This window comes from Carcharhinus amblyrhynchos, chromosome 4 (genome assembly GCF_965287045.1).
Source record: "Carcharhinus amblyrhynchos chromosome 4, sCarAmb.v2.hapA, whole genome shotgun sequence".
Taxonomy (NCBI): Eukaryota; Metazoa; Chordata; class Chondrichthyes; order Carcharhiniformes; family Carcharhinidae; genus Carcharhinus; species Carcharhinus amblyrhynchos.
The window spans coordinates 34,246,445-34,274,442 of record NC_137327.1 but is presented as its reverse complement, the minus strand read 5'-3'; the positions used below and the strand labels follow the sequence as shown (position 1 = coordinate 34,274,442).

The following is a 27,998-nucleotide window of genomic DNA, read 5'->3' as shown; positions in this document are numbered from 1 at the left end:
GGTCTGGTTGGTTGTAGGGGGGAGGTTCCTGTTTCTTCGTCCCGGAGCAGTGATGTCGGAGTTTAGAGACGGAGGCTGTTGTGAAACGGACGGCCCGGGGAGTACAGCAGCAGCGCCTCACGGTCTCACCACCACTAGCGGCCGTCGACTGTTCTTGTAGTCTCGCCGGCTCCCACCTATCGATCCAGTTATGGCCGGCGTGGCGGCCTCGAGCGGGCACCGACATAAAGCGCAACCCCGTAGGCCTCTGGCTGCATCCGCGGCCCCTGTTCCCCCGGCCGCCTGGCCAGCGCAGAGCGGCGGCCCGGGCCACATCAGCGACGAGTTCGCGGTTTGCAGCGACAAGCAGAGTTATCTGGAGAGCAGCAAGGCCGCCATCCAGGAACTTTTCAAAGTGGTCCTGGCTATCTCGGTGCCTCTGTCGATGGTTCATTACCTGACCGAGTCTCCCAGCTCTCAGCAAATCTGGGTCCAGCTGAAGGGGAAACGTGAACAAGTTAGGAAAGCCAAGGTAGGTGTTTGGGGTGGGGGAGGAGAATGACCCTGGACCTAGAGCAGAGTCTGTCCTCGCTCTGTACAAAAAGCTCAGCAGGTCCGGAATTGTCTCAATGCGATAGGTCAGTTTAAAAGTAAACAGTTCGAGAAGAAGCTTTTCCCCTTTTCTGGTGTTGTGGAGTAATTGTTGTTTCGAGCAGGAAACTGGACTTGGTGTTTCCCAGAGTTTGGGGTGCTGTCTGTTGGGGATTTTTTGTGGAAAGAATTAATTTTGGGGGTGGGGGACATTAATGACAGAATCACTCCATTTTGATTGTAGATTATTTTTCAGAATATTGAGGGGGAGGTGAAGCCATGTCGCTTAAACCAATTTGCTCCAAAATGTAACCAAAAGATATCTTGTATTTTTGTTAATGGTGTTTTTGTGGATGTCAACATCTGAACTGGGACGTTTGAGCAACAAGTTGCCCCTCTGGCTGTCATTGCCTTTTTTTCAACCTGGGGATCATTTTAAGTTCCAGTATAGACATTATATATATTCGATTGTAAAAACAGATTTTTTGTGACCTGTATAATTTTTATTGTGGGACAAATTTTGATTGTAACATTGTACTTACTGAACTGAACTCCAAAAGAAAAGTCCCAAGTCTCTAATAAGGTAATGAGAAATGTTGCTGAATGCTTTTCAAGTCTTACGTCAAATGTGTTGCTATGGAATTTGCATTGGATCACTAGATAGTGACAGAAAAATTCCATGGTTGCAACATTTGAAAGCCAAGGTCATATCCTCATTTGGCTGCTGTAGAAGAGCATAGGATGTAGACTGTTGGAGGTCTTAATGTCTCTTAACCAGCCAGCTGCTGTAAATTTATTTGTTAAAGTTAAGTTAAAGTTCATTTATTAGTCACAAGTAAAGCTTACATTAACACTATAATGAAGTTACTGTGAAATTCCCCTAGTCACACTGTGCGGCGCCCGTTTGGGCTAGGTACCTTAAGTTGCAACACAAGTCATTTTGTTAAATTCCCATGGATTATGCTATAATGTGCCATTCTGCTTTTGACATGAGCATTCAGTTGCACATATTTTAGAAAGTGTACATTATTAAGCGTAGAACGTGCATTTATTTTGGGAATAGTTTTTGAAATTTAACACTCATTTGAGGTACAAATGTCAAGAGCAATAGGCAATTGGATTATTAATACTATATTTAATTTGTCATTGAGATAGATGAGTGAATGAATATCGCTTTTCAACAAGTGAAATCATTTGAATCAGAACTCTTATCAGTGCAAATTATAATTACATATTTGCAGAGTACATTTGGCTTGGGATATGCCATCCGATTCAATGCCCTTGTCCGCAGGTGCAAAAGTGGCAAGTCATCCTGAGTTGGTCGGTTGAATTTGCAATTATCACCCCACCTATCCACATACAGTTCACGAGAAGCTTTTTCAGTACTTATTTGATTTCTCCCTCTCCCCCACCACCCCGCCTCTTTGAACATGAGTAAGAAAATTGTAGATTTGATAACACAATTAATAAGCACATTTAAATTTTGTTATCGATTAATACTTCTAATATCTTCTTTTACATTTCATAGGAATATATCAAGGGTGTTTGTAATCCAGAATTTCGCCAAATTGAGTGTTACCCAAAGGATATGCATTGCATTTTTGCAGGAGCTAAAGGCTCGTTTCTCAGGTGTCTCATCCAGGATACCTGTGCTGACATCTCCATGGCGAGCGCTGGAGTGATTGCCATTACAGGAGGTACGGAGGCAGTGATTATGGCAAAAACTCGAATACAGCAGTTTGTGCAACTCTTCAAAGATAACCAAAGCTTACCAAACAAACGGGAATCTTCAATTAAGAGAAACTTCAAACGTTTTGTCGAATTGCATGCTGATAAATATACAATGGATCTGCTGCTGTTGCCCAGTTCTGTAAAAGAGGAACTTTTGAATCTTGCTCAAGATGTACTTCATCATGAAGAACTTGTAGATCTTACTTTGGAACCTGATGATAATTCACAAATCATTAATAATGATGCATTTAACTCCACCCAAGACACTCAGAATTCTGAGGCACAATCTAAAGATCTGCCTTCCATTGATGAAGCCAGAAAACAGGCTGGAACACCTATATCTGAACTTGCTCAACAAATGGACACAATGCTTACACAAGAAACTCCGAATTTATTTGCTGCAGAAACGGAGCAAACATGTTGCGAGGCATCTTCAGGAAGAGAGAGACAGTCATGCAAAAGAAGATCATCTTCTAATGAGGACAGGCACACAAAGCGTCAGTTTTCAGGAGATATTGATGAATTTTCAGCAGGTATCACAACAACTAAAGTGCCTTGTAATAGCTTGGTCACCGATGATCCCAATGAATGTAACTTAGTTGAACAACAAGGAAGTCAAATTGAAGAAGACTCACCAGATACTACTCCAGAAATGGAGTTCAACATGCTTGTGGATTTTTTTAGAACAATGGGTTATCCTACTGATATTATAAAAAGAGTTGTTATTGAACTGGGACAAAATGAAGAGCCTATGTTACTGCTTAAAAGAATTGTCGAGGAAAGTAAACATTTGGAAGAAGAGCAAACTGCTGGCGTAAATCAGGCAGCTGTTCCAAGTAGCTCTCATGCAAGTTCAATGAATGAACCAAAGAAAAATCCATCAAGTGAGAGACCAGGAAGTTGTACTGTAAGAACTGCTAAAGGTGAAGGAATTAAACCAGTAACCAATTACTTACAAGACCATTGGAAAAATGAGACACTTCATGATGCAGTATTGGTCAGTAATGCCCAGGGCAACAAAGATGAAGTTGTAAAAGCACCTGCTACAACCAGATTATTTAATGACACTGAGATTTTTTACCCAGTCAGGCAAAGCAACAATGACTTAGTCACTGAGCGAAGATTGCTATGTGAAAGTGATATTGTAGCAAGAGGCAGTTCTGAACAGCCACTGCTGCCTGTGTCTTCTAATCGACAAGTGGGTCCTTCAGTGACTGGAGTTCAACGGTTCCATGACTTACTGAAAAGCCCTTACAAACTAACCCTAACAAGCAATCCAGGAGATCCAAATTTAAAACATATCATAATTGATGGAAGTAATATTGCTATGGCGTGAGTATTGTTAAATTACCTTCAAATGTGTGCATTACATAGAATGTGGCAAAATGTTGGACAACTGATAGCTTTGGCTCAGTTATGGTGCTCTTCTTTGAATAAGCTTGAATAATACTCTGATAAAATCACTCAATCTCTACTCCAGCATTTAATCATTTTAATGCAGTACTTACTGAATGTTACCTTGCTAGAAGGGATGTTTTCAGGAGCAGACTTGAGTTCTGTTTGTTCCTCTGGCCAACGTGGCTCCCTTAACCAAGCACCACAAAAGGAGTTAACTGATCATTCTTTGTCATTTGAGATCTTGTGTACGAAATGACTGAAGCAAAATGTCTAAATATTGATTTATTGCCTGCAAAGTGCTTTGAGTTGTTTGAAAAGTATAGTGTGTTAGATAAATATAGACTTTGCTTTGAAGATTATACCACTATATACTAGCCCTATGCTGATTTGAAATGGTTTAGAAAATTGAATACATTTCTGAGCCACAGTGAGCCATTTGGCATATGGGCATAATTGAAATAACTATCTATGTTTGAAAAATAAATACAATTGATTGACTTAAGTTTATTAGTCGAGATTAAGCTTACTGGTTAAATAATCATTATACATGGTCTTTGCTATTAGCTGTTATATCTTGCTAACGAATCACATTTCCAATTGATTCAGTTTCAATCATTCAATTTCTAACTTTGAACAATTGAACAAAAACCTGGTCCAACTTATTTACATGTAAAATTTATTATCTCTAGCAGACATGTTTGTATTTATAAGTAAAACAGATAGCTACCTTCAACTTGATTAAAATGGTGAGTGCTCGAACCTCAAAGAACCAAGTGATTAAATTAATATTTTCAAAGGCTATGACTATTCAGTTACACTAAGCATTTTAATATAATTCTCAGACCCTCAGACAAACACCTTTGGGAAAATATACAAGATTATTTAAAATGATTTTAAATTTCCATCATGAAAGAGAAGTATATTGCTAAATTAGGGTATAACACAGATGGTTTTGGGCTCGGCCTCGAAATTAACAATATACATGGCAATTTCTGTAATTTAAAACAAAAAATAATTGTGTTGCTGGGAACTGGAAACCATCATGAAGTGAAAAAGTACAGGTTTCATTTTCCCATTCTCCCTGATTGCTTTGGAGGAAATGAGAAGAGAATATGCCAAGGCTTTGGGAGCAGTCAGTGATTATCTAGTAATGATTAAGTTATTGATCTGTGGTCTGTAGCCATGTGGAGATGCTGGCGTTGGACTGGGATAAGCACCATAAGAAGTCTCAACACCAGGTTAAAGTCCAGCAGGTTTATTTGTACAAGCTTTCAGAGCTTTACTCCTTCAGGTGAGTGAAGAGTTGTGTTCGTAAACAGAGCATACATAGACACAAACTCAGTTTACAAGATAATGGTTGGAATGCGAGCCTTCACAGGTAATCAAGTATTTACAGATGCTGACAACGTGAGTGGAGAGAAGGTTAAGCACAGGTCAAAGAGGTGTGAGTTGTTGCCAGCTAGGACAGTTAGTGAGATTTTGCAAGCCCAGGCACACCTCTTTAATCTGCGCTTAACCCTCTCTTCACTCACATTGTCCGCATCTGTAAAGACTTGATTACCTGTAAAGACTCGCATTCCAATCATTATCTTGTAAATTGAGTCTGTGTCTACGTGTGCCCTGTTTGTGAACACAATTCTTCACTCACCTGAAGAAGGAGCAATGCTCCAAAAGCTTGTGCTACCGAATAAACCTGTTGGACTTTAACTTGGTTTTGTGAAACTTCTTACTGTAGCCAGGTAATTAGCTCAAAGGATAGCAAATAGATTTTAATATAGAATAATATATCCCATTGCCTGCTTTTAAAGGAAATGTTTGTTCAGTATATGGCCCAGATTTCACAGTCAGCAACAAAACAACAATACTTGCTATTGCAGCCCATTGTCATTAATTTTTGTTTTTTTAACCAGACTGCACTAGCTTTCATTAGGAAATTGTTAGACAGTCATGAGTACTTTGTCCATTGTTCATTTTTAATATTTTCATTTCATTTCTAATTTAATTTGAGTTTTTCTGCCCTGTATTAAAATGGAGCATAAACATGCTTTGTCCTGGGATATCCCATTCAAAAGTGTGAAGTATAGATTATGATAGCTGCACCCCATATTCAAGCTAATAGTGCATGTTATTGTGTATGGAAAAGGAGTAAGAACATGTTACCCTGCAAGCCTATCTTGCCATTCAATTAGATCATGGTTGATCTGTATCTTAGCTTTATCTTACGTGCCTTCCTTCTGTAACCTTTATTATTCTCGTATAAAACACCTATCAGTCTCAGTTTCAACATTTATAATTAACCACTTTTTTGAGGGAGAGGAAATTTTTTAACCCTTTTTGTGAAGTGCTTCCTGGTATCCTTCCGACCTAGCTCTAATTTTAAAATTATGACCCAGGTGGACTTTCCATTCAGAGGAAATGGTCTCTCTCTCTCTCTCTCTCTCTGTCTCTCTCTCTCTCTCTCTCCCTCTCTCTGTCTCTCTCTCTCTCCCGCTCTCTGTTTTACTCTATCTCTCATTGTTTCTCTCATTTGTATGTGTGTGTGTTTCTCCCTGCATTCACATCGTGTATGTCTTTCTCTCTGCCTTCATCTCCATCTCTCTCCTTCTGCATTCACACTATTTTGCATTCATATGTCCCTCAGAAGAAGAAAAAAACATGGCTGAGGGGCACAAAAGTTGACGTCTGAAGTCAGAGATAATTGTTATGGTTCGGTTAGCTCAGTTGGCTGGACAGCTGGTTCATGACACAAGGCAATGACAGCAGTGTTGGTTTAATTCCCATACTGGCTGCGGTTTTTCATGAAGGTCTCACCTTCTCAACCTTGACTCTCAGCTGAGGTGTGATGATCCTCAGGTTAAAATCACCACTAGTCAGCTCTCCCCTTTGGTAGGGGAGAGCAGCCTATGGTGATCTGGGACAATGATGATTCAGAGAACTGGAAGACATTTCTGGTTTGATAAGGATCTACTTCCTAACTCAACAACAGTAACAGAATTAGTTAGTCTCCCTGGTCAACACAGATTCAGAGACTTGGTAGCTTATTTGCTGCTGGTGCTGAATTGAGTAAACAGATACGTCTGACCTGAAAGCACTGCTGATCACCTTCCCAATTCCCATGTCAGCAAACCAACAAGGCATCTGTCACGAAAAGGATTGCCTCTGCTTTTTTAAATAATTAAGTAAGCGTGAAACAAACGCAAAATGTGCTGGGAACATGGGAATAGAAGTAGGCCATTCAGCTCCTAGAGCTTGTCCCACCATTTAATTATATAATGACTGATGTGTAACTCAACTTTTCGACATACTGTGCTCCATATTCTCCAGTACCTCTGTTTGATAAGAATGTATCAATCTCCATTTTGACCTAGAAATCCCTTAGCCATTTGTAACGTCTTTCTGTTCATTACAACTGCTAGAACAGTTTGCAGCTATTCAGCTGAGGTCAAGTCACGTGGACTTGTAAGGTTAACTCTGTTTTACTGTCCACAGGTATTGCCAGACCTATTGAGTTTTTCCAGTATTTTCTGTTTTTATTACAGTAGGTAGTTACTGTTTCTATTCCGGGCATTGGATTTAAAAATACAGTTTCAGTTTTATGGAATTTATGATCAAAATTGACATGTGGAACACCTTGCCTAACAGTATGAAGGCTATAAGAGACTTCTGGTTCCAGATGCTGAGTTTAGTCAACTGATAAAATTCTTCCCCACTTTTAGAAAGGTTTTGTTTTAATAATAGCTGAAGTGCCTCATGAGCTTCACTTTCACATTTGCAGCTAACTTCATTCCAAAGGGTCGGTATCGTAACAAAACCTGTCCTTACACTACAGAAAAGAAAAGCAGATTGTCTATGTCTAGGCATATCTATTTGGTTAGCTTCCTGTTTGGTGTATCGAACAAGCAGCAGCAGCGTTCGAGATGCCAAACAGATCTAACTTTAAACGTTTTTGATCATCCAATTTTTATTTGGAAATAGAACTCTTAAATTTAATCTCCTGTTAACATTCCTAATAGTTCTAATATTTTGTGTCATTCTAGGTGAGACATATAACATGATAACACTTGACTTGATTTCCAAGCGTCATGCATGATATCTGTTCGAGCTTTTTATTATGGCATATGATTGGCTTACAATATAAACAGCTGTCTGATGGTTCTGGGGTCTCTGGTTTGTTAATATGCCTACTATTGTGTTTTCATATTATTTGAGGAAGTTTTGATCTAGGTTTTCAAGCAGAAGTTAGAATGCTAAAACTGTAATTTACGATATACATCATGGCTTATGTTTCATAAAATTATCACCCATTAAATCAGCTGATTAATCTGGCCCATTTACATTTGGCCCAGGGACGATCAACCTGAGCTATCGAGAACCTCAAAATCTAATTTTACATCTTTGATCCTATTGTCACCATAGCCTTCGATATTTTAAATTTCAAATTTTTTTTTGTAAGCAGATTTGTAATATCCCAACAATGGCATCATGGAGTTTTAGAAAGAGAAAGTGGGCATGAATTTGGAAGAGCCAGTGTAAAATTATTTTCTAGAAAAGAGCTGGCACGAGCTCTTGATCCCACTCATCAGTGAATCTCAACTCCTATGATATTCCTCGCACCATCTACTTGTGACTGTTTCATTCACTCAACGTATAGTGGCTGAATTTATACTTTAATACTTAGATCAAAAAGATACATTTAAGTTTCAGAAACCTGTGATAGTCTAAACCATCCAAGCCATAGCTAAAGTTGAGAATCCAAAGAAAACTGCAATCTGTAATCAGATGGATTCTCTTAAGAGATAGTTGACATATTTAAAGGTCAATTTAACACCTGCAAGCAAAAAAGACCCCATGATGAAACTACTTGTCTTGTCAAAGCAAATAAGGACTAAGAAGTAAATAGCAAAAAGCCATCTTTAGAATTTTCTAAGTTAATGGAAATATCTGGTGCTGTTTTTGTTTTAGGTGTGTTAAATATCTCCTCTCTCACAACTTCAACTTTAAGAAGTAATGATTTATTTTCATTTGGATTTTGTTCTGTGTTGCATTAAGTTTTCCTGGTAAGCTGATTAAGTCAACATTTTAAGAACCTGAGTGTTTGTGAAAATCAGCCAGCTTTGAGATGAACAGAAATCTGTAATATACTGTTCTCTTACATATTTTCCACAGCTTACAGAAACAAATTGGTATTTAATTTTTTAAGTTTCTCACAAGCAAAATATTTGCACTTATTCACAATCTGCACTGTATTAATTACTGGAATTCGAAACTTGATTCTTTTCTATAATTTTGCAGACCATAGTCAGAGTATCCCTGTGCAGCTGTCAATGCTTTATCTGAGAGTTGGATTTACCATTGTCATTTTTGGCCCAAACCAAAGGGATTCTCAATTGCTTAATTAAAGATTGTATTTAAGGCTAGAACGAGATACAAGACTGCCCTTTAAACAAATGTTTCAGTGACCACAGTATGACTAACTTTTTTTCCCCTTCCACTCTACATACTTGTGAAGAAGTGGTGTAGGCTTTCACTCGAGAATATTAGTTTATACGTAGATGAAATATTCGCAGTAATAAAAACTGATCGTCATGTCACTCTGAATCATAACTAGATTCTTTGTGTCACATATAATTGTGTAGTGCAGGTGCAAAGTATATTCTATTTGGTATTCTGTGGAATGAGTCAGTTAATCACCAGTTGTGTTCTGATTGGGGGATTCCCGTATTACTACATTACCATAAACATCGCTGCTTTGCAGTAACCTTTGGTGTTCTGTACTTTCCTCCCTATAACTGTGTGAATAAACTTTTGACAATTGCTTTCGTAGGTTGTAGCTTCGTGAGAAATTTTTCCAAATCCTTAATTTAGTAACACAGTTCTTACCACTACCCTCAAGAATGTAGAAATCTTTTTGTTAATATCCTAGCATGAAGCTTCTGGGAAGTTAACATGTTTTGTTTTATTAGGGACAGTGAGTTCCAAATTGGAAAGATTTACAAAATTTGCAAAAAGATTTTTCCCAATCAGACTTGTGTATTTTTTCTATGAAAGTTATGTTTTTAAAAGGCAGATTTTGCCTAAAGTAAACCCAGATAACACTCGACAATCTGATTGAATGATGTGCAGCTGCAGTTCATATCTGTCCATTAGAACAAGGAACAATGGAAAGGGACGTTGAGATACCATTGGTCAGAGGTATCGCTATCATTTCTTGACAATATAACATGCACAAGTTTTAATTGGACAATATATCCTTATGTATGCATGATGTAACCATAACAGTGATTAGATAGAGATAAATCCTATTCTTTTATTGGTATATGCTAATTACTTGCAATCAATGCTGAGGCTTTAATTACCTTTGTATTTCTGAATTTTTCATTTAATGCCCTCAATGGACATTGAGAGTCCTGTAGTGGCTATATCGTAACAGCCCCTAACACTTCCTGTACCTGGAAAAACACATCTATGTATGTTCATTTTATGGACAGTTTGTCAATAATGTAATGAAATTGTTGGCTATTTTGGGGATAGAAGGATTCACGGCACTTTTGGATTAAATGAAATTTTTGATACCAAAATAAGATTTTTTAAAAAAAATACTCTAATTCACAGGAATTTTTATTAATTGAATTGTTTCTGTTTGCTTTAACATTCTCATTGATCTGTTAATTTTAAGATGCTAAGCATTCTTGAAAGCATGGAAATTTTGTCCTGAGTAGCTGAATGTTTTAATTTAAGACCGATTCTGAAATCTTGAACATGTAGAATGGACACAATTTCCCAACTTATCGCAATAACATTTAAATAGTATTTCTATCTGTCTCTAGTAGAAACTTTGCTGTTCAAAATTGTTTGATATAAAGGTAGAGAACAAGTCTCACTAGCTTCATTCAGGTAAAACTTGTATTGAGTTTTTAAAAAAAGTGTTGTTGTCAAGCAGATACACAGAGACAGTATTTGGCCTCACTGTAAATAAATGTCTATTCAGTTTAAAAAAACTTCAAACTTGAAAGCAAACAAAGCCTTGAGATGAAGATTCACAATGGTATGACATTAGATTTAATGTTGAGAGTTATCTTTGGTATAAATCAGTGTTGCCATTGAGTCACACCTTGCTTCCTCATCCCCCAGCAATGCTGTTTTTGATCCATGCTTTCCTGCTCCCTTTGTTCCTGACAGGTTTGAACAGTGAGTCTTTTCCAACATTCCACTTCTGCGCTGCTCCACCTCAGAAGCTCCATTAGAAGTGCTGCTGAATTTAATGACTGCCCCCACCCACCCCACCAATGTGTTATCCAAGACCATTCTGCAGAATCATCCAAATCTTTGATTGGTAATAGTACAACTAAAGCCCATTCTCCTTGCATACTACTACAAAACAACAGATTTGTAATTCCAGCTACTTTGCATACTCACTTGCTGTATGTTCTTAACATTGACATTAATAAGGCATAAAATGATAACTTAAATAAAATAATGTAACTAAATAACCAAAATAAAATAAGCCTATCTTTCATTGGCTTCCAGATAAGAAGTTAGGATCAAATACAATATTCAATACCAGGAGGATTAGTTAGAAGGTGAAGGAAAATGGAGTGCGGAGGGGTGGGGGGCATTCTTCTGCTGCATATTGCCTCAGGGGTGAGAGTGAGTGCTGGTCTGCTGGGATTGCTCAAGGTAGGTGTTTACTGTATGAGATCTGAATAGATGCAGGGGTTGCTCAGGGTAAGGGTTTGCTGTATTAAAATGCTGAATTGGGGCCAGGATTGTTTGACAGAGGTTGCTCAACAGTGATTTGTTGTTTAAGATGCTGAATTGTTGAGGATTGTTAGGTTCCAATTTACGAAGGATTAGAACATAGAACAGTACAGCATAGTTCAGGCCCTTCAGCCCTCGATGTTGTGCCAAGCTATATCCGAAACCAAGATCAAGCTATCCCATGCCCTATCATTCTGGTGTGCTCCATGTGCCTATCCAATAACTGCTTGAAAGTTCCTAAAGTGTCTGACTCCACCATCACAGCAGGCAGTCCATTCCACACCCCAACCACTCTCTGAATAAAGAATCTACCTCAGACAATCCTCCTATATCTTCCACTATGAACCTTATAGTTATGCCCCCTAGTAACAGCTGCATCCACCCGAGGAAATAGTCTCTGAACGTCCACTCTATCTATCTATCGCCCTCATCATCTTATAAACCTCTAAGTCGCCTCTCATCCTCTTCCACTCTGAAGAGAAAAGCCCTAGCTCCCTCAACCTTTTCTCATAAGACCTACCCTCCAAACCCTTGGTAGGAACATTTTTTTCATTTGTTTGTAGGAAGAGGGAGACCATGGCCTTGTGTTATTATCACTAGACTATTAATCCAGAAACTCAGCTAATGTTCTAGGGACCCGAGTTCAAATCCCACCACAGCAGATGGTGGAATTTGAATTCAATAAAAAAAAATCTGGAATTGAGAATCTACCGATGACCATGGAACCGATTGTTGGAAAAACTCATCTGGTTCTCTATTGCCCTTTAGGGAAGGGAAGGCAAGCTGCTGTCCTTACCCAGTCTGGCCTACACATGACTCCAGAGCCACACAATGCAGTTGACTCTCAACTGCTTTCCAAGGACAACGAGGTATGGGCAATAAATGCTGGCCAGCCAGCTACACCCATGTCCCATGAAGGAATAAAAAAAAATTGTAAATATCATTGGCATTGCAGCATTTATTGTCCATCCCAAATTGTTTTTGTGGCTCACCATCACTTTCTCAATGTCATCATGGAGGGTTGGGGATCAGTTTGGTTGTTGTGAGGCAGGAGGAGGTTGTGTGTTATTGGAAAGATGCGTGAAGGTTGTGGAATAGTTCATTTATGTGGACATCTAAATTTGGTAAAAATGAGCAAAGCAGGATTTTTATACTCTCATCAGCAATGTTAACAATTAATTACCTGAAATAAATTAGTAAATTGACATTTGTTTTAAAGTGGATATAGACTTTGTTGAAGATTATGCAGTTAAGGATGGTGACTGTGAAACCAGCCTCTCTCTCTCTCTCCATGCTTTTGAGAAAACATGTTGCTATCACTAAACGGCTAACTTCTATGTGAAACCCTGGTTAATTTTTGATGAATGTTAGACTGGAACAGTTCAAGAAGCAGCTTATCACCACCCTCGCTGGGGCAGTTTGGGGAGTGCTGGCCTTGCCAACAAGGCTCCCATCCCAAAATCAAATACAATTTGTTAATGATGGTTCCAAATAATGTGCATGTTCCCCAGACCAATTTCTATTCTTTGTATATATTTACTTGCTTGTCTTTTCTTTCAAAAGAATGGAAATTTGAGGAACAAGCAGTAGATGATCTGGAAACTAACCTTTTGAAAGCTGAATAAGGATTGCAATGTTTAGGTGTGTCCATAGGAACATTTCATGGACCATATGGAAAGTTGAAATTGCCTACTATAAGTTTATTTTTACAGCAACAAAGAGACTTTCCAGTGTTCAGCTTACGGGGAATTGCAAGGTAAAAAAAGTCTCACTCATCAGAAAAGGGGGGAAGAAGAATACAATCATATTTGAGGTTGGAATCACCAGTTCTGCCAAAGGGTCACCAACCCAAAATGTTAATTCTGTTTCTCCCTGCACAGATCTGCCAAACTGCTGAATATTTCCAACATTCGCTATTTTGCACCAGTTCCCGTGGATTTTCCAGTCTCTTCTTTGTAATTACAGTTCCCCTTCCCTGACATCATTTGTTTTAACATCCTTTCTATAATGGGACATCAAAACGTCACAAGTGCATTCTGAAGCAATCAGTGTTTGTGAAAATTCATTATTACTACTTTGCTGTTTTACTGTTGGCCTCTTTTAGTAAAATCTAAAATTCTGTTGATGTTTTTAATGGTTTTATTTACCATTGTCCTCAAGCCATGGGTGGCTGTGTTCATTTAGTCCCCAGTGTATTTTCGTTTGAGGGGATAGTTGTATTTCTTGTTTTATCTCTCAAAAAGTATTATCTCATACTTAGCCATGTTAGTTAGACTTAGCATTTGACTAACCATGTCTGTCTTTTACTGACTCTTCTCTTTTGACAAGCCTCCAACTTTTGTCATCTAAATGCAAGATTATGAATATACCAAGTTATTCCTTGTGTACACCGCTTTCATGCTGCCTCCTTTCCAAGTAAAGCCTATTTACCATAAGATTTTACTGTGCATCAACTGACTCACTATCCATGCAGTTACATGTCTGAACAAGTAGGCGATCCAAGAGAAAACGTGACAGTGTGCGTGCAAGCTACGAAACTAGTGCTAGAAAATGGGATTAGAATAGATAGGTGCTTGATGGGGCGAAAGGCCTCTTTTTATTCTATAAAACTCTTTGACTCTAGAAACTCAGTTGATGTACAGTGAACAAATTTTTTGTAAGATGTTTTATGATTTTCAAAGACATATATTGCATCTTTTGCAATGCTTTGAATTGGTCACTCTTTCAAAATAAAAAAAATTGATCAAGAACAACTTGCCTTTTAACAACTCTATGCCAACTAATCTTACTGAAACATAAGATTCCAAGGGGACTTTACAAGGTGGATGCTGAAAGGATGCTTCCTTTTGTGGGGGACACAGTTTAAAAGTGAGGGGTCTCCCGATTAAGGCAAAGAAGATTTTTTTTTCTGTGAGGGTTGTGGATCTTTAAAACTCCTTAGAGAATGGTGGATCAATGAATGTTTCAAAGGCAAAGGTAGCTAGATCTTTGACTAGTAAGGGTGTCAAAGGTTATCAGAGGTAAACAGAATGTGGAATTGAGGCTACTGTCAGATCAGCATGATCTTATCAAATTGTGGAGCAAGCTCAAGAGACTGACTGACTGGCTTACTCTTCCTCCTAATTCATCTGTATCTTTGTATGTAATCCTTTTATTTCAAAGTTTGTTACCTCAAATTGATTCTGAATTTATGTAACCTTGATAACTTAACAAATCAGTGGTTACTAGACATGATCTTCAGCCTAACTGCAGTTTAGAAAATTAATGAGGGTGTAACAATTTTGTCCAGTGCCTTGGTTTCTTCCTTGTTTCATCTGCCAAGAATGCATGTCATCATCTGTGACTTATCTATCTAAAGTTTTATTTTTTTGAAATATCGATTCCTTTTCTCTAGTTGTTCCATATCCTCTGGTGCACTACGTTCTCACTTCCACCATCACTTGTAAAATCTCAAAGAACAATACAGCACAGGAACAGGCCCTTCGGCCCTCCAAGCCTGCACCGATCATGTGTTCCTAACTAGACCATCCGTTTGTATTCCTCTATTCCCAGTCTGTTCATGTGGCTATCTAGATAAGTCTTAAATGATCCTAGCATGTCTGCCTCAACCACCCTGCTTGGTAGTGCATTCCAGGTCCCCACGAGCCTCAGGGTAAAATACATCCCCCACATATCAATATTGAACCTTATGATCTCTTGTGTTTGTCATTTCCAACCTGGAAAAAAGCTTCCAACTGTTCACCCTATCTATGCCCTACATAATTTTATAAACTTCTATTATCTGCACTCTTTCCAAAGCCTCCACATCCTTCTGGTAATGTGGTGACCAGAACTGGACGCAGTATTCCAAATGTGGCCTAACCAACATTCTGTATAACTGCAACAAAATATGCCAACTTTTATACTCTGTGCCCTGTCCAATAAAGGCAAGCATGCCACATGCCTCCTTCACCACCTTTTCCACCTGTGTTGCCACCTTTAAGGATCTGTAGATCTCGTCGAAAATATTTATTCAGTGTCTGTTCTATACTTTCGTTCTTCAGTTTTAAACTCCCTTCTTCATCCAGATGCCCTCACTATTTCCTTTTATTGTAGCTTGATAACTTTTTTTGGCCTTCTGATCTTTTTTCACCTTCCTTCTATACTTTCAAGTTTGTTTTGGTTTTAATGTGGCTCTTTATCCACTTACCTCTATTTTGTTTTATAATGCACATTTTTGATGCCAAATATTTGCTGTTTTTTTTTCTGGCGGCTTAACTTTTTTATCTCATTGAAGGTTGCCTGTTCCCGTTCAGCATCTTTTACCTTTTTGATACTGTTCCTGTTTTCACGTGGAGCCTGACTGTGTAATACTCACTATTTCTCAATTGTTTTACTAATTTCATCAACTATTTCTATAGAGTCATAGCAGTTTACAGCAAGGGAACAGGCCCTAAGGCCCAACTTGAACTATTTCTCCAATTTTATTTTCCAAAATGAAATTAGCTTTATCATTATATAATTTGTGTAACAAAGCTGTCTTTTTAAAAAAGGCTATAAAATTATAACGAAGTGCAGAGATTCATTTCTAGAGGAATATAATTGAAAAGAGGAAGTGTTATCTTAAACTTGTAAATAAACTTCATTAGACCACATTTTGAGTACTGTGCACAATTCTGATCCCTTTGTATTTAAAAGTACAGAGGCACTGGAGATAGACCTAGTAAATCCTTTCTGCACTATTTATTAGTGCCACAGATAGGCTTACATTAAATTGCAATAAAGCTACTGTGAAAAGAACAAACTGGGGCCATCTTCTCTAGAGAACAAAGAAGTGCTGAAAGACAATCTAATTGATGCCTTTAAAATTATAGAACCATAGAACCCTACAGTGCAGAAAGAGGCCCTTCGGCCCATTGGGACTGCACCAACCACAATCCCACCCAGGTTCTACCCTCATATCCCTACATACTTTACCCACTAATCCCTCTAACCTATGCATCTCAGGACACTAAGGGGCAATTTTTAGCATGGCCAATCAACCTAACTCGCACATCTTTGGACTGTGGGAGGAAACCAGAGCACCCGGAGGAAACCCACGCAGACATGAGGAGAATGTGCAAACTCCACAGACAGTGACCCGAGGCAGGAATTGAACCCAGGTCCCAGGAGCTGTGAAGCAGCAGTGCTAGCCACTGTGCTACTGTGCCACCCCAACTGTGCTACCGTGCCACCCTGCTTAACCACCTTAATACAGTAGATGCAGAGAAGATACTTCCACTACTGTAAAATACAGGATCATTAATAGTCACTAATAAAGCTAACAAGGAACTCCTGAGAAATGTCTTTACTCAGTGGTTTGAATTTGGAACTGACTTGCATATGGAGTAATTGATGTGGATTGCAAAAATACCTTTAAGGTAAAACTAGACAAGAATGAGGGAGAAAGAAATTTTAGGAGATGTGTCAGATAAAATAGTGGACTAAGGCATTGATCAATTGGGTAGAATGACCTGTTTTTATGTGGTAAATTTATGTAATTAATGGGTTAAATTATGAGTAAAATCTCTTGTAAAGGTTTCATTATGTCAAATATTGTGTTACTGTCTTTAATGTCATTACTTTCTTTTAATACAATTCAATTAAGTTTTCTTACAAATGACAATTTGAGACGGTCTTCAAATAATCCTTCTGTGAAGTGATTTTCTAATTCAGGTTGTGCTCTCATTTATGATCCACTTTTTCTTTTGAAATTGCTTGACCATAACTACTCTGCTTACTAAATAACTGGATAATTCAGATATTATGGCAGGAAGCTTCTAAATTACATAAACTATATGAAAACTGAGCTTTGGCATCCAGAGAATCTTCAGGTCTTTATTCTGTCTAACAATCAGTTGTTTTGAAATCATTGCAGTAATTTGTGGTAGTCTTTACATGTCAATGGTTTTATAATTTATCGTGTTATATTTTTAATCTCACAGCCATGGAATGAAAAGAATATTTTCATGTCGGGGTATTGCTATTGCAGTGGAATATTTTTGGAACCGCGGCCACCGAAAAATAACAGCGTTTGTTCCGCAGTGGAGAACCAAACGCGATGCCAAAATCACAGGTATGTTCGAAAAACAAAATCTGCATTAAATGGTTAAAATATTGCTATTTCTGGTCTTGAGCATCAATGTATTTTGTATGCTGAATTAATAAGTGTTACATTCTTGAGGTAAAGAGTTACATACCTGTTTGGCGTTGCTGATGAGAGCAATTCTAAGTACCTCATGAGATTCTTAGTTCTATTTGGATTTACACAAAATGTAAGCTGCTAAACTTTTTTTGGAGCTGCATATTTGTAAGTATGAGTCTGTATAAATTTAGTCAATAAGATTTGGGCTGTGAAAGCCAGAGGATTTTCAGTACAATCATTTCTGCTTGTTAATTTAAGTGCTAGTCTGAAAATTAGAAGGTGAATGTGAAGAACCATCTTTGTTTTTCAAACAGAGCAGCATTTCTTAACTGAACTTGAAGATCTGGGTGTGCTTTCTTTCACACCAGCCAGAACTGTGTGTGGAGTAAGAATTGCATCTCATGATGACAGGTAAACAGCCCACCTTCACTGTATTCTTACTTGAAGGACCATGCAGCTACTCATGCTTCTAATTCATACGTTTGTGTTGCAAGTCAAATTTGGAAGCCAATGCCTGGCAACAAATGTCTTCCTTATAAGTACTTGCATCAGTAAAGTTGTGATGGAATATCAAAAAGTATTGGGAGCGCAAGGTGCTATCTATTCCTTATGGTTTGTGAATGAATTTTATTAATATAGAAGTAATATGACCTAATGAGCCATAACTAGCAAATGACCAAGCTTGCTCAAATTTCTATACTGTTTCTATTCCCAATTTGAAGTTTATTTATTAGTGTCACAAGTAGGCTTACATTAACACTGCAATTAAGTTACTGTGAAAATCCCCTAGTCCCTACACTCCGCCTATTCAGGTACACTGAGGGAGAATTTAGCGTAGCCAGTGCACCTAACCAGCACTTCTTTCGAACTGTGGGAGGAAACTGGAGCACCCAGAGGAAATGTTTGCAGAGACAGGGAGAACGTGCAAACTCCGCACAGTGACTCAAGCCGGGAATCGAACCCGGGTCCCTGGCACTGAGATGCAGCAGAGCTAACCACTGTACTGCCCTGCCACCACCATGCTGCCCAATGTATGTAATGATTTTAATTCGTATTGTACCTTTAATGTAGCAAAATGTTGCAAGAGAATCTGGCACCAAGCTGATGAGAGATGACCATAAGCTTGTAATTAAGGATGGGAAAAAGAGCTTAGTGTGGAGTTTGGTATCGGCGGCAGGGTTGGGATAGGCCTGTTTATTAGGAATTCAGGCCTGTGATAATGACAAAAAGTAGGAAATTGGAGAAATTGAGATGGGCTAGATCTGGATTGGCAAAGTGAAAAATGTGAAAGCACTTCCCACCTCCACTACTGAACTGTAAATGACAGTCTAATATTTCCAAACTATTTTTGTGCACACATGCACTCTTGCAGGTTTCTTTTGCACCTTGCTGAGAAAACTGGTGGAATTATTGTCACTAATGACAACCTGAAGGAATTTGTATGCGAATCTCCAACCTGGAAAACAATAATTCAAGACAGGTAAGTAATTAAATGACAGTTTTCTTGTTTCAGCAGTATCCATTTACCATATTGGGCATGCCATGAAATAAAGGCTGTATTTGTAGTGTATGTCAGGGCATTTCCTGATATCAGGAGTGACAGAGGGGGAATCTGGGAGTTTTGGTGGGTATTAGCATTACGAAACCAGTCTGAGAAATTGGGGGTAGGTGTAAGTGCTGGGAGTACTGGCAATGCAGTCGAGGAGTTTGAGGACTAATGTGCAAGTCTCAGAAAATAGTCTTCAAATACAGCCAAACCAGGGAGTAATTTTGGAATGTGTACAGTTAAATGCCTTGTGGCATTAATTGGAGTTGCTGAAGTATTGGTAACGCTGAATGGAGCAAGATCTAATGGTCTTGTGGATGGGTGCTGACAGAATAATAGGAGCCAAATTACTATTCACTTTCTAATCAACGGATTCCAACTCCCTCACTTCCTATGTTCCCATTATTGTTCTCCTTCATTCAATCCACCCATTATTTTCTTGGTGCCCTCAGCTGCCCAATCCATCACCTTTCCTGTTAGGAGTCCCTTCTTCATGAATTTTCCTTTGCTACATGTTAGCCAAAAATATTTCTGCCTAAAATAACTGGATGGATTGTGTAATGTCCTGTTGTGCACTCCAAATGTGCTGACAGTACAGAAATAGGCAGTTTAGTGCCTTTCACAGTCATTAATTTATATTTATGGAAATGCATTTAATTCATTTATATAATTTCCATATATCAATATTTGAAAAGGATTCTTGTGCTACAACACTGGCTCGAAAAGATTTAACTAAAATGAATAAAAATATTACTTTTGCAATTGACAGGCTATTTACAATGCTTGCCCTCTTTTTAAAAAAAACAATGCATTTAAATAAATGCCAGTCACATTTAAAGCTTTTCAGAATTTGCCACCTGTTCCTCTCCTTAGAAAAGGCAAATTAAGTTTCTGATCTTCAGTGTGAGAAGTGCCTTCGTACCTTCCAACAAAAGTTTCAAACCTAAATAAGCTCAATGCATAGACAACTGACACTCTTTAACCAAATGTTTTCTCTCAATAACCCTTGACAATTAAAGAAACAGCTTTCTATTGAGTATTATATTGATTTTTGATATTAAATGTTGCAAATATTAAATCAAAAGCAAGGCTCAAATTAGCACATTAAGCTAATTCTGTGCAATATATCAGAGTTAAACATGATTTTCCCCATTTCATTCTTAGTATGGTTCCACAGCCACTAGTAGTCCTCAGACCTTAAAATTCTGTTGAGCCTTCTGTTGAGCTCCACTGATGCTTTATCCATGAAATACAGCACCACCTGGTGACCTAATCATACTAATGCAACTTCCAGCAAGTGTGACTGGCTATTGGGAGCAGAAAACTGCCTATACTTGTTATTTTTTCCAGTTGTAGTGAAATGATCTGAGATTGTATAGAAACTAGGAGCTGGAGGAAGCCATTCAGCTCTGTGCCTGCTACACTATTCAATATGCTCATGGCTGATCCTCTATCTCAATGCCATATTCCTGCTTTCTCCCCATACCCCTTGATGCCATTAAAATCCAAAAAAAAAATCTCTCTTTTGAATACATTGTGATTTGGCCTCCATGGCCTTCTGTGGTAGAGAATTCCACAGATTCACTATCCTTTGTGTAAAGAAAAATTTCTCCAACTCAGTCCTAATTCATTGTGTCCCTTGGTTCTAGATTCGTCAACCAGCAAAAACATTCTCCCTGCATCTACTCTGTCCAGTCCTGTTAGAATTTTATATGTTTCAATCAGATTTCCTCTCATTCTTCTAAACTCAAATGAATGCAGGCCCATTTCTTCTCGTAGGACAGTCCCATCATAACTTGTGTGGACCACCATAACTGAATATCTGGTGCAGCAACAATATTTTGCATTGATTATAGTTGTATAGTGCTGTTCTAAATGGTACATTTACCTGTTTAAGCAATTGAGATTTTTTACCTCTCTAATTAGGATCAGTAAAATCTGGGATCTTCCAGATTTTTGAGTAAAATCCAGTAAAATACTATAATGTTGGAAGTTTAACTTCATATTGAATTTGAGGTTATTCTAATTGGTGATCTAACGCAGATCTGTCCTGTTACATGTTTGACAAACTACATAACGTTGCTCATTCTTCCAGTTTGTACTTTCAAACTACAATTAAAAATGTACCATTACGAAGTTTAGGAGTTGTTGTCAAAACTACAGTGTATATTTATACACATTGAAGAAGTCGTATTCAGGTTCCTAACTTAATAAATTATCTGACTAGATGTAAATTAGTGCTGGAGTTCATAGCTCCTACAATTTGCCACACAGTGATGTTTTAATCTAATTTGATTTCCAATTTAGGCAATGATTGATATCAAATTCAGTTGTGTGTTTTCAGAGACTAAATACTTCAATCTTTTTGGAAGGAGAAATGGACAGTTTTCCACATTCATCTAGAAATCTTGCAATGATTTTCTTTAGTGCACATTTGTTTTGATAAGCTGTAAACTATTTATTTATAAATTAGTTTACTACAGTATACATTTGTTGGAGACATATTCATGATACCAGATGATCCCCTTGGGAGGCATGGACCTGGATTGGAAGCTTTTCTGCATCAAGCGGGTGCTAGCAGGTACTTGTTCCAAGACACCGTTTGTCACATGTTTATTCTGCAGGAATTGCTCATGTTATTTTATGGTTTCTTCCACAGTTCAATTTTTTTTAAATAAGAGTTTTTTGTATTTTTGATTTTTTTTTCCACATGTGGGCTATAGTTGCATGCCTGCTATGAATCTCCAGTATCTTGCTGAAGTTTTTAAAGTTAATTTATTAGTGTCACAAGTAAGCTTGTGATGAAATTACTGTGAAAACCACCTAGTCGCCACAATCCACATGCCTGATCGGGTACACTGAGGGAGAATTTAGCATGGCCAATGCTCTTCACCAGCACATCTTTTGGACTGTGGAAGAAAATCTACGCAAACACGGGGAGAATGTGCAAACTCTACACAGACAGTCACCCAAGCCAAGAATTGAATTCCAGTCCCTGGCACTCTGAGACAGCAGTGCTAACTACAGTGCCGCCTTAAAGTAGTTCTTTATGCTTGAATCTAGGTATTGTCAGCAGCGACAACTGTAGGAGTTGCAATTATGTGTTCACCTGACATCGGTTATGTATTGTAGTAGGGAACACTGAATTTTGTTTTGGCTTCCTTGGGTATTTATTCCAGCTATGGCACTTCTGTTGTCAACAATAGTGAATCAACAGTCTCTGAGGATAAAATATGAAACCTTCATGTGTTTCATTGTTTAGCAGCTAAATACTTCCACCAGCTGAGCCAATATAGAGTTGCTATCCATTTTTGTAATTTATATTTGCTGTATATCCTCAGGTCAGTTAGTATTAAAGATATAGCTAAATCCTGATATAATGTACCATTCAGAACTACATCCTCAGGAGCCAGTGTAGCTTCATGAGTGAACTGCAAAACTACAAAGTACTTTGGGTGTCCTAAATATGTGAACAATTAATGCCAATTATATTTTTTGACAATCTGAATATTCACCTCCTCTGATAACTAGTAATTTTTTTATCTCACTCTCCATTACAAAAAGAACTTGTATAAAACACTTGTATTGCCCCTTTTTCTCAGCCTTTCTAAAATCCTTTTTTTGGAGATTTCCTATATTCTATTCATTTCTACCTTATCTACTGTGTACGTGTTGTGCCTTTTATTTAGTTTAATATGTAATTACCTATTCATATAATAGGTCAGCCTTCAGCTCGTTCGCCTTTATCTTTGCTGAGATATATTTGATTTATATCTTTTACTTCTCTTTAACTAAAAGTTGTTTGAAGGTTTTCATGAAGAAACCGTAACCCAAGTATGGTGATTTAACAATGCACCATGTAAAATTCACTCTGAAGAGAGCAGATGTTATGTTAGGAGTTTCTTAGAAAAACCAGTAAGCCTTTTGTTTTGGGTAGCATACTCTACCTGTTATCTGGAGAAATAATTGGAGCAGGTGAAAGAGGGAACGTATAGTGGAAGATGAGAATATGGGATGGGATGATATTGCTGATTAGTCAGACTATCATGTTTATAATAGTTTTCTGCATGTTAATGTCCTTGCTGCTGATTGTAAAACAGCAGAAAGGGTAGTCATATGTTTCTTGTGTGAAGGTAGCCAGATGTCAGTGATGAGAAGGCAATGGGGTCCTTTACATATTGAAAACTTGGTTTGTGAAGGAATGTTACAGTGAATTAGAACACTTTAAGGAGCTGAGTCTGAATCCAGCCTGTATTCACTTTTGATAAATGCAAATCCTGCTTGGTTGAGAATTTCCAAATTCATTTCAATCTTCCTGAGCATTGTCTTCACTTGCTATGCAGTGGCATCACTGTTGTCAGATTTCTCAGCATCAACATCATGAGGGTCATCACTGATGAGAAAATTAATTGGACCAACGGTATAAATACTGTGGCTACGAGAACAGCTGAGAGGTTGGAGGTTCTGCAACAAGTGATTCACCTCCCAGCTCACCAACCTTTCCACTAACTACAAGGCGTAAGTCAGGAGTGTGATAGAATATTCTCCACTTGCCTGGATGAGTGCAGCTCCAAAAACACTCAAACTCAATAACATCCTGGACAAAGAAGTGTGATTCCATTTCCCTCCTTCATCAGCACAACTTGACTGCTGTGTGTACCATATCCAAGATGCTCTGCAGCAACTCACCAAGGCTTCTTTGAAAATATCTCCCAAATTTGTGACAACAGCTGCTCGGAAGTACAACTGTAGCATGGGAGTGCCACTATTTCCAATTTCCCCTCCTGGTTTTGCTCTATTCTGAATGGGAAACATACCACAAGTTCTGCATTGTTGCTGGGTCAAAATCCAAAACCCCATTTTGTAACTGCACGGATAGTAAATTCACCATGTGGACTGCAGTGGTTTTAAAAAAAAAGCAGTTTATCATCACCACCTCAAGGACAAGTAGGGATAGGAATTAAATGTTGTTCTTGTTAACAATGCCCACATATGTGAATAAATGATGAAAACAGTTTCAAGCTAGAGAAAAGCAGGAGGTAACATCACTTGGAAATCTTTGCCATAGAAGATTCCAAATTAGTGGAAAATTAAATGTATTTTGAAAGTGTGCCTGGCAACAGTCATATTTTCCAAATTAAGCTAGCTTTTTTTCATACTTTAGAAAACATGCTGACTTGTCTTAATTACTGGTAGTGTTCCAGTGACGAAAATGCCTCCCGCCTGGTAGTGTGTCAGCGGTATTTTAACACAGTGAGTGAAGGGTGGGGAGGGAATTCCTGAAACACTGTCAGCAGTGAGGCAGCTAATAGACATACAGTGGCGGGTTGCATTTTAAATGGTTCCAGAATTCCTGGAGGGGCCACAGAGCTGAATCCACTCCAGGAAGAGCAAGCTGGTGATGTGGGGTGAAGTATTCAACAGATATGTTCCTGAACCTTAAGGTTAATTTTCAGTTGAAAGGAAGCTGGATGTTTTCATTCACCAGTCATATCCCTGTTCTCTATATCAGACAGGCTTTGAAGAGTTCCATGCATTCCAATTGACAGGCTATTGATGGACTTTACATTCAGAAATGTGAAAGGGGTTCATAGCGTTGCAGTTTTGATGGTGGCTCTGATTACAAACCAAATTGAAAAGAGGTCTTCAACTGAAAGAGTTGGAGAATAACTGTCTTAATCCTGTTCGTGTTTCTATATGATATATGGTGATATAATCCATTACATAGAAATTGCATTTCCAGCAATTCTTTGAACTGAACTAATGTCTTTTCGTACTACTTTTTCTTGCCTTTTTAGGTCTGTACCAGAGAGGGCAAATTTAATGCCTGGTCCAAATTTACCATTTACAGCATCATCTGCCATTTTTCCATTCATCCTGAGACAACCTGGGATCCCCCCTTTACGATCGGAAGAAGAAACCGAACAGCTAAAACAAGAGTTGTTGAAGATATTTCCTGAGTTCCGACAAAGGCAGAAAATTGATCAGATTCTAGTAGCACACCCCCACATGAGAGACCCAAATGCACTGTCTGCAATGGTGCTGGATCAAGAGGAAATTGCACCGTAATGAATCTTGAAGTGTTGTAATGTTAGAATATTACTGGTCATTTTTGTGTACCAAATCTAATTTCACAGTCGACCTGTTATAGAGGGATAAGGCTCTTCTCCAAAGCACCATCATTCCTTGTCTCAGAGTTGGGACAGAAGATGAGCTTTTAACCAAAAATATTGAGGTTTTGCCCAATCAGTTATTGGGAGTATTTCTATGGGACAAAAACTGCCACACTCTTGTCTCAATGCAGCTTGCATGTCCTCCTTCTGTGACAACTGGAGTAATGCTGAGTCAAACGTTATTTCATTTTATCTGCCTCTTTTCAGTTACAGACTTGTGATGATGGAGATAGCTTGAAGAACAGGGTGGGGAAGATGTGGTGTTCTTCGATTCTCCTTACACTTTACGTGAAGTAACATTGAAAGATCTAAAGGGAATACATAGTAAATAGGATTTTAGTAATAGATTTGCAAATACTGAATTTTTGTTGAATCTTCGTTAATAGACGAGCCAGTGTATAAACTGGGTGACGTTTTATTTAATTACTGGCTACAAGAACATGTAAATAGTACAAAAAAGTATATATTTTTGTTGACATATTCAAGTGTAAATTTCAAAAGCAAATTCTTGGATTGGTTAACAACACTTTTTGAGAATGTATTTTGTTAAACAGAAACTAGCTGGTAAAACTAGCTGTAAGCATTGAACAAAAGTACTGAAAAGACTTCAAATCGATCACTACTGAAATGCTTAAAACAAGATTAAATTTATACTTTAATACTTTGTTTTCTAGTATGCTACTCCTTATTTCTCAACAAGTTTCTAAAATGTAGCATTTCCCAGTATTCTTGTCAATAGACTGTAGGAAAACTGGCAATCAAATTAAGGGATTCCCTGATCATTCTGCACATCTAACCATTGAGAAGAGCCGTACAGACTATGATAACCTAGAAGTTTGATCCCTGATCATTGCTGCATTAACTGATCACATCTGTGGGCGAATGTAAATAATGGCCATTCTATGTGGTAATGGAGAGTGGGTAATTGTGTGAATTGTAGCTGGAAAAGGAAAGCTCCTTAAAAATGATGGGGGATGGGAGGAGAAAACTGGCAATGTCTTGAAAAATTATCTGCCATTTCAACTTGTGTATTTTTTTTCTTTTAAGAAGGTGAGCAATGTGTATTGGATTATCACTTTATTTTTCTGGAGCAGACTGATTATTGAGATATCATGTGGATTTAATATCATTTGCATCTAATAGGATGCTAGTCTTAATTGTTTTTATACAGCATTTTGTATGCCTTTCATCAATTGTAAAATTGATACTTAAAAGTTTGTAAATAATTTTTAAGCACTGCTTTTCCTATCAACTAAAGCCAGTGCTAAAAGTAGAACCATTTTAAAGTCTTTTTTTCAGTAACTTGTATGAAAACAATGCTGTTGTTTCATATAATAGCCTGTGATCTGGCTGTCCAATTTTCATGTGTATTTGATCTGAAACTGAAGCATTCAACAACATTTTTATCTTTAAATTTAAAATTTCACTGCTAATTTTGCAGTCTTGTACAATTTACAATTCAAGTTTAACTTGTATCCTCCATGGGTAAAGTAAACTTAACCTATTTGAGTAAAATCCAGTGCTTCCTTCTCTGTATTTTAGCTGGGTTGCTGGATGCTCCTTTAAGAACAGTTCTGCCACAAACTTTATTAGGAATTTACTGAATTCAACCAAACAAAATTCCATTCATCTCAAAATATTGCATGGCATTTATTGAGTGTTCATTCCTACGTGCCAACCCAAATCTTCCAATACTATCTATACGGAATGCCTCATTGTGCTGTATTGGGCCAAGAAACAAACTTTGCTGCTGCTTTTAAGATTTTTCTATTGTTGCTGCTCTCATCTTCAAATAATAATTGAAAGAAGTTGTCACAACTGAGATGTAATGAGTTGCTTTTTGTAAATCCAGCTAATTGACTTCACGAATTTGGCAGTTCAGTATTTTATACACTTAATTACTGCTTTTTAAAATATAAATCCAAAGATAATTAACAATCAAAAATTTAATATCACAAGAACGGTAGTTATATTCAACCAGTTCCATGTGTGATGAAACTCAATTTGAACACAGGACATGGTTACAGTACATTTACAAATTGCAATGTAATTTGTTTAATGTCTGAATTTCACCATTGATATAACTTGGATGATCCAGATGTGCAAATTCCGATCATATTTTGACTAACTGGTGCAAAGAAACAGCAGGCTTGTCCAACAAGTGGCTCACAGGCCTCTACCTAGCCAACCAGGCCTCTATTCAGTCCATGTACCCATGTTCAGAATGTCAGTAAGTAAGTTTGAAGATGTATCAAAGAACTGCTCCTTCAATCACAGGGCATTTGGCTTCTGCATTTGTTGCTAGGATCATTAGTGAGCAAATCAGCAGCAAACCTGGGAGAGATCCAGTCTATGAAGGAGCAGTTTTCCTCACTCTTGAGGCCCAGAATTTGGCACAATGGCAGTCGCAAGTCTGCTCAGGAGAGAGGGAAATTTTCAGGGTTGGGAGGGAAGTTGGCTACTGGGTGGGAATGGTGTGGCAGTACATGGCTCACCCCCAGTCTCAGAGTTCCCACTCACCCTCATCCCCACACACCAACATAGTCATAAGACTTAGACAAATAAGTCACATCTCGGCTTCATCTCCACTTTACTGCCTGCTGCTCATAACCCTTCACCCTGGTAATAATTTAAAACCAGTCTACCTCAAATATGTTTA

The 27,998-nt window shown here is 38.0% G+C and overlaps 1 protein-coding gene across 1 annotated transcript; it reads left to right on the top strand.

The window, feature by feature from the left end:
* n4bp1 (nedd4 binding protein 1) lies at positions 1 to 26,005 on the top strand. The gene is made up of 7 exons (XM_080186959.1): positions 1 to 511; positions 2,099 to 3,633; positions 17,421 to 17,551; positions 17,935 to 18,031; positions 18,993 to 19,100; positions 21,640 to 21,747; positions 24,965 to 26,005. Exons 1-7 carry the CDS (start codon positions 191 to 193, stop codon positions 25,233 to 25,235), a joined length of 2,571 nt encoding a protein of 856 aa, XP_080043085.1. The 5' UTR covers positions 1 to 190; the 3' UTR covers positions 25,236 to 26,005.
* The last annotated feature ends 1,993 nt before the right edge of the window (positions 26,006 to 27,998 follow it).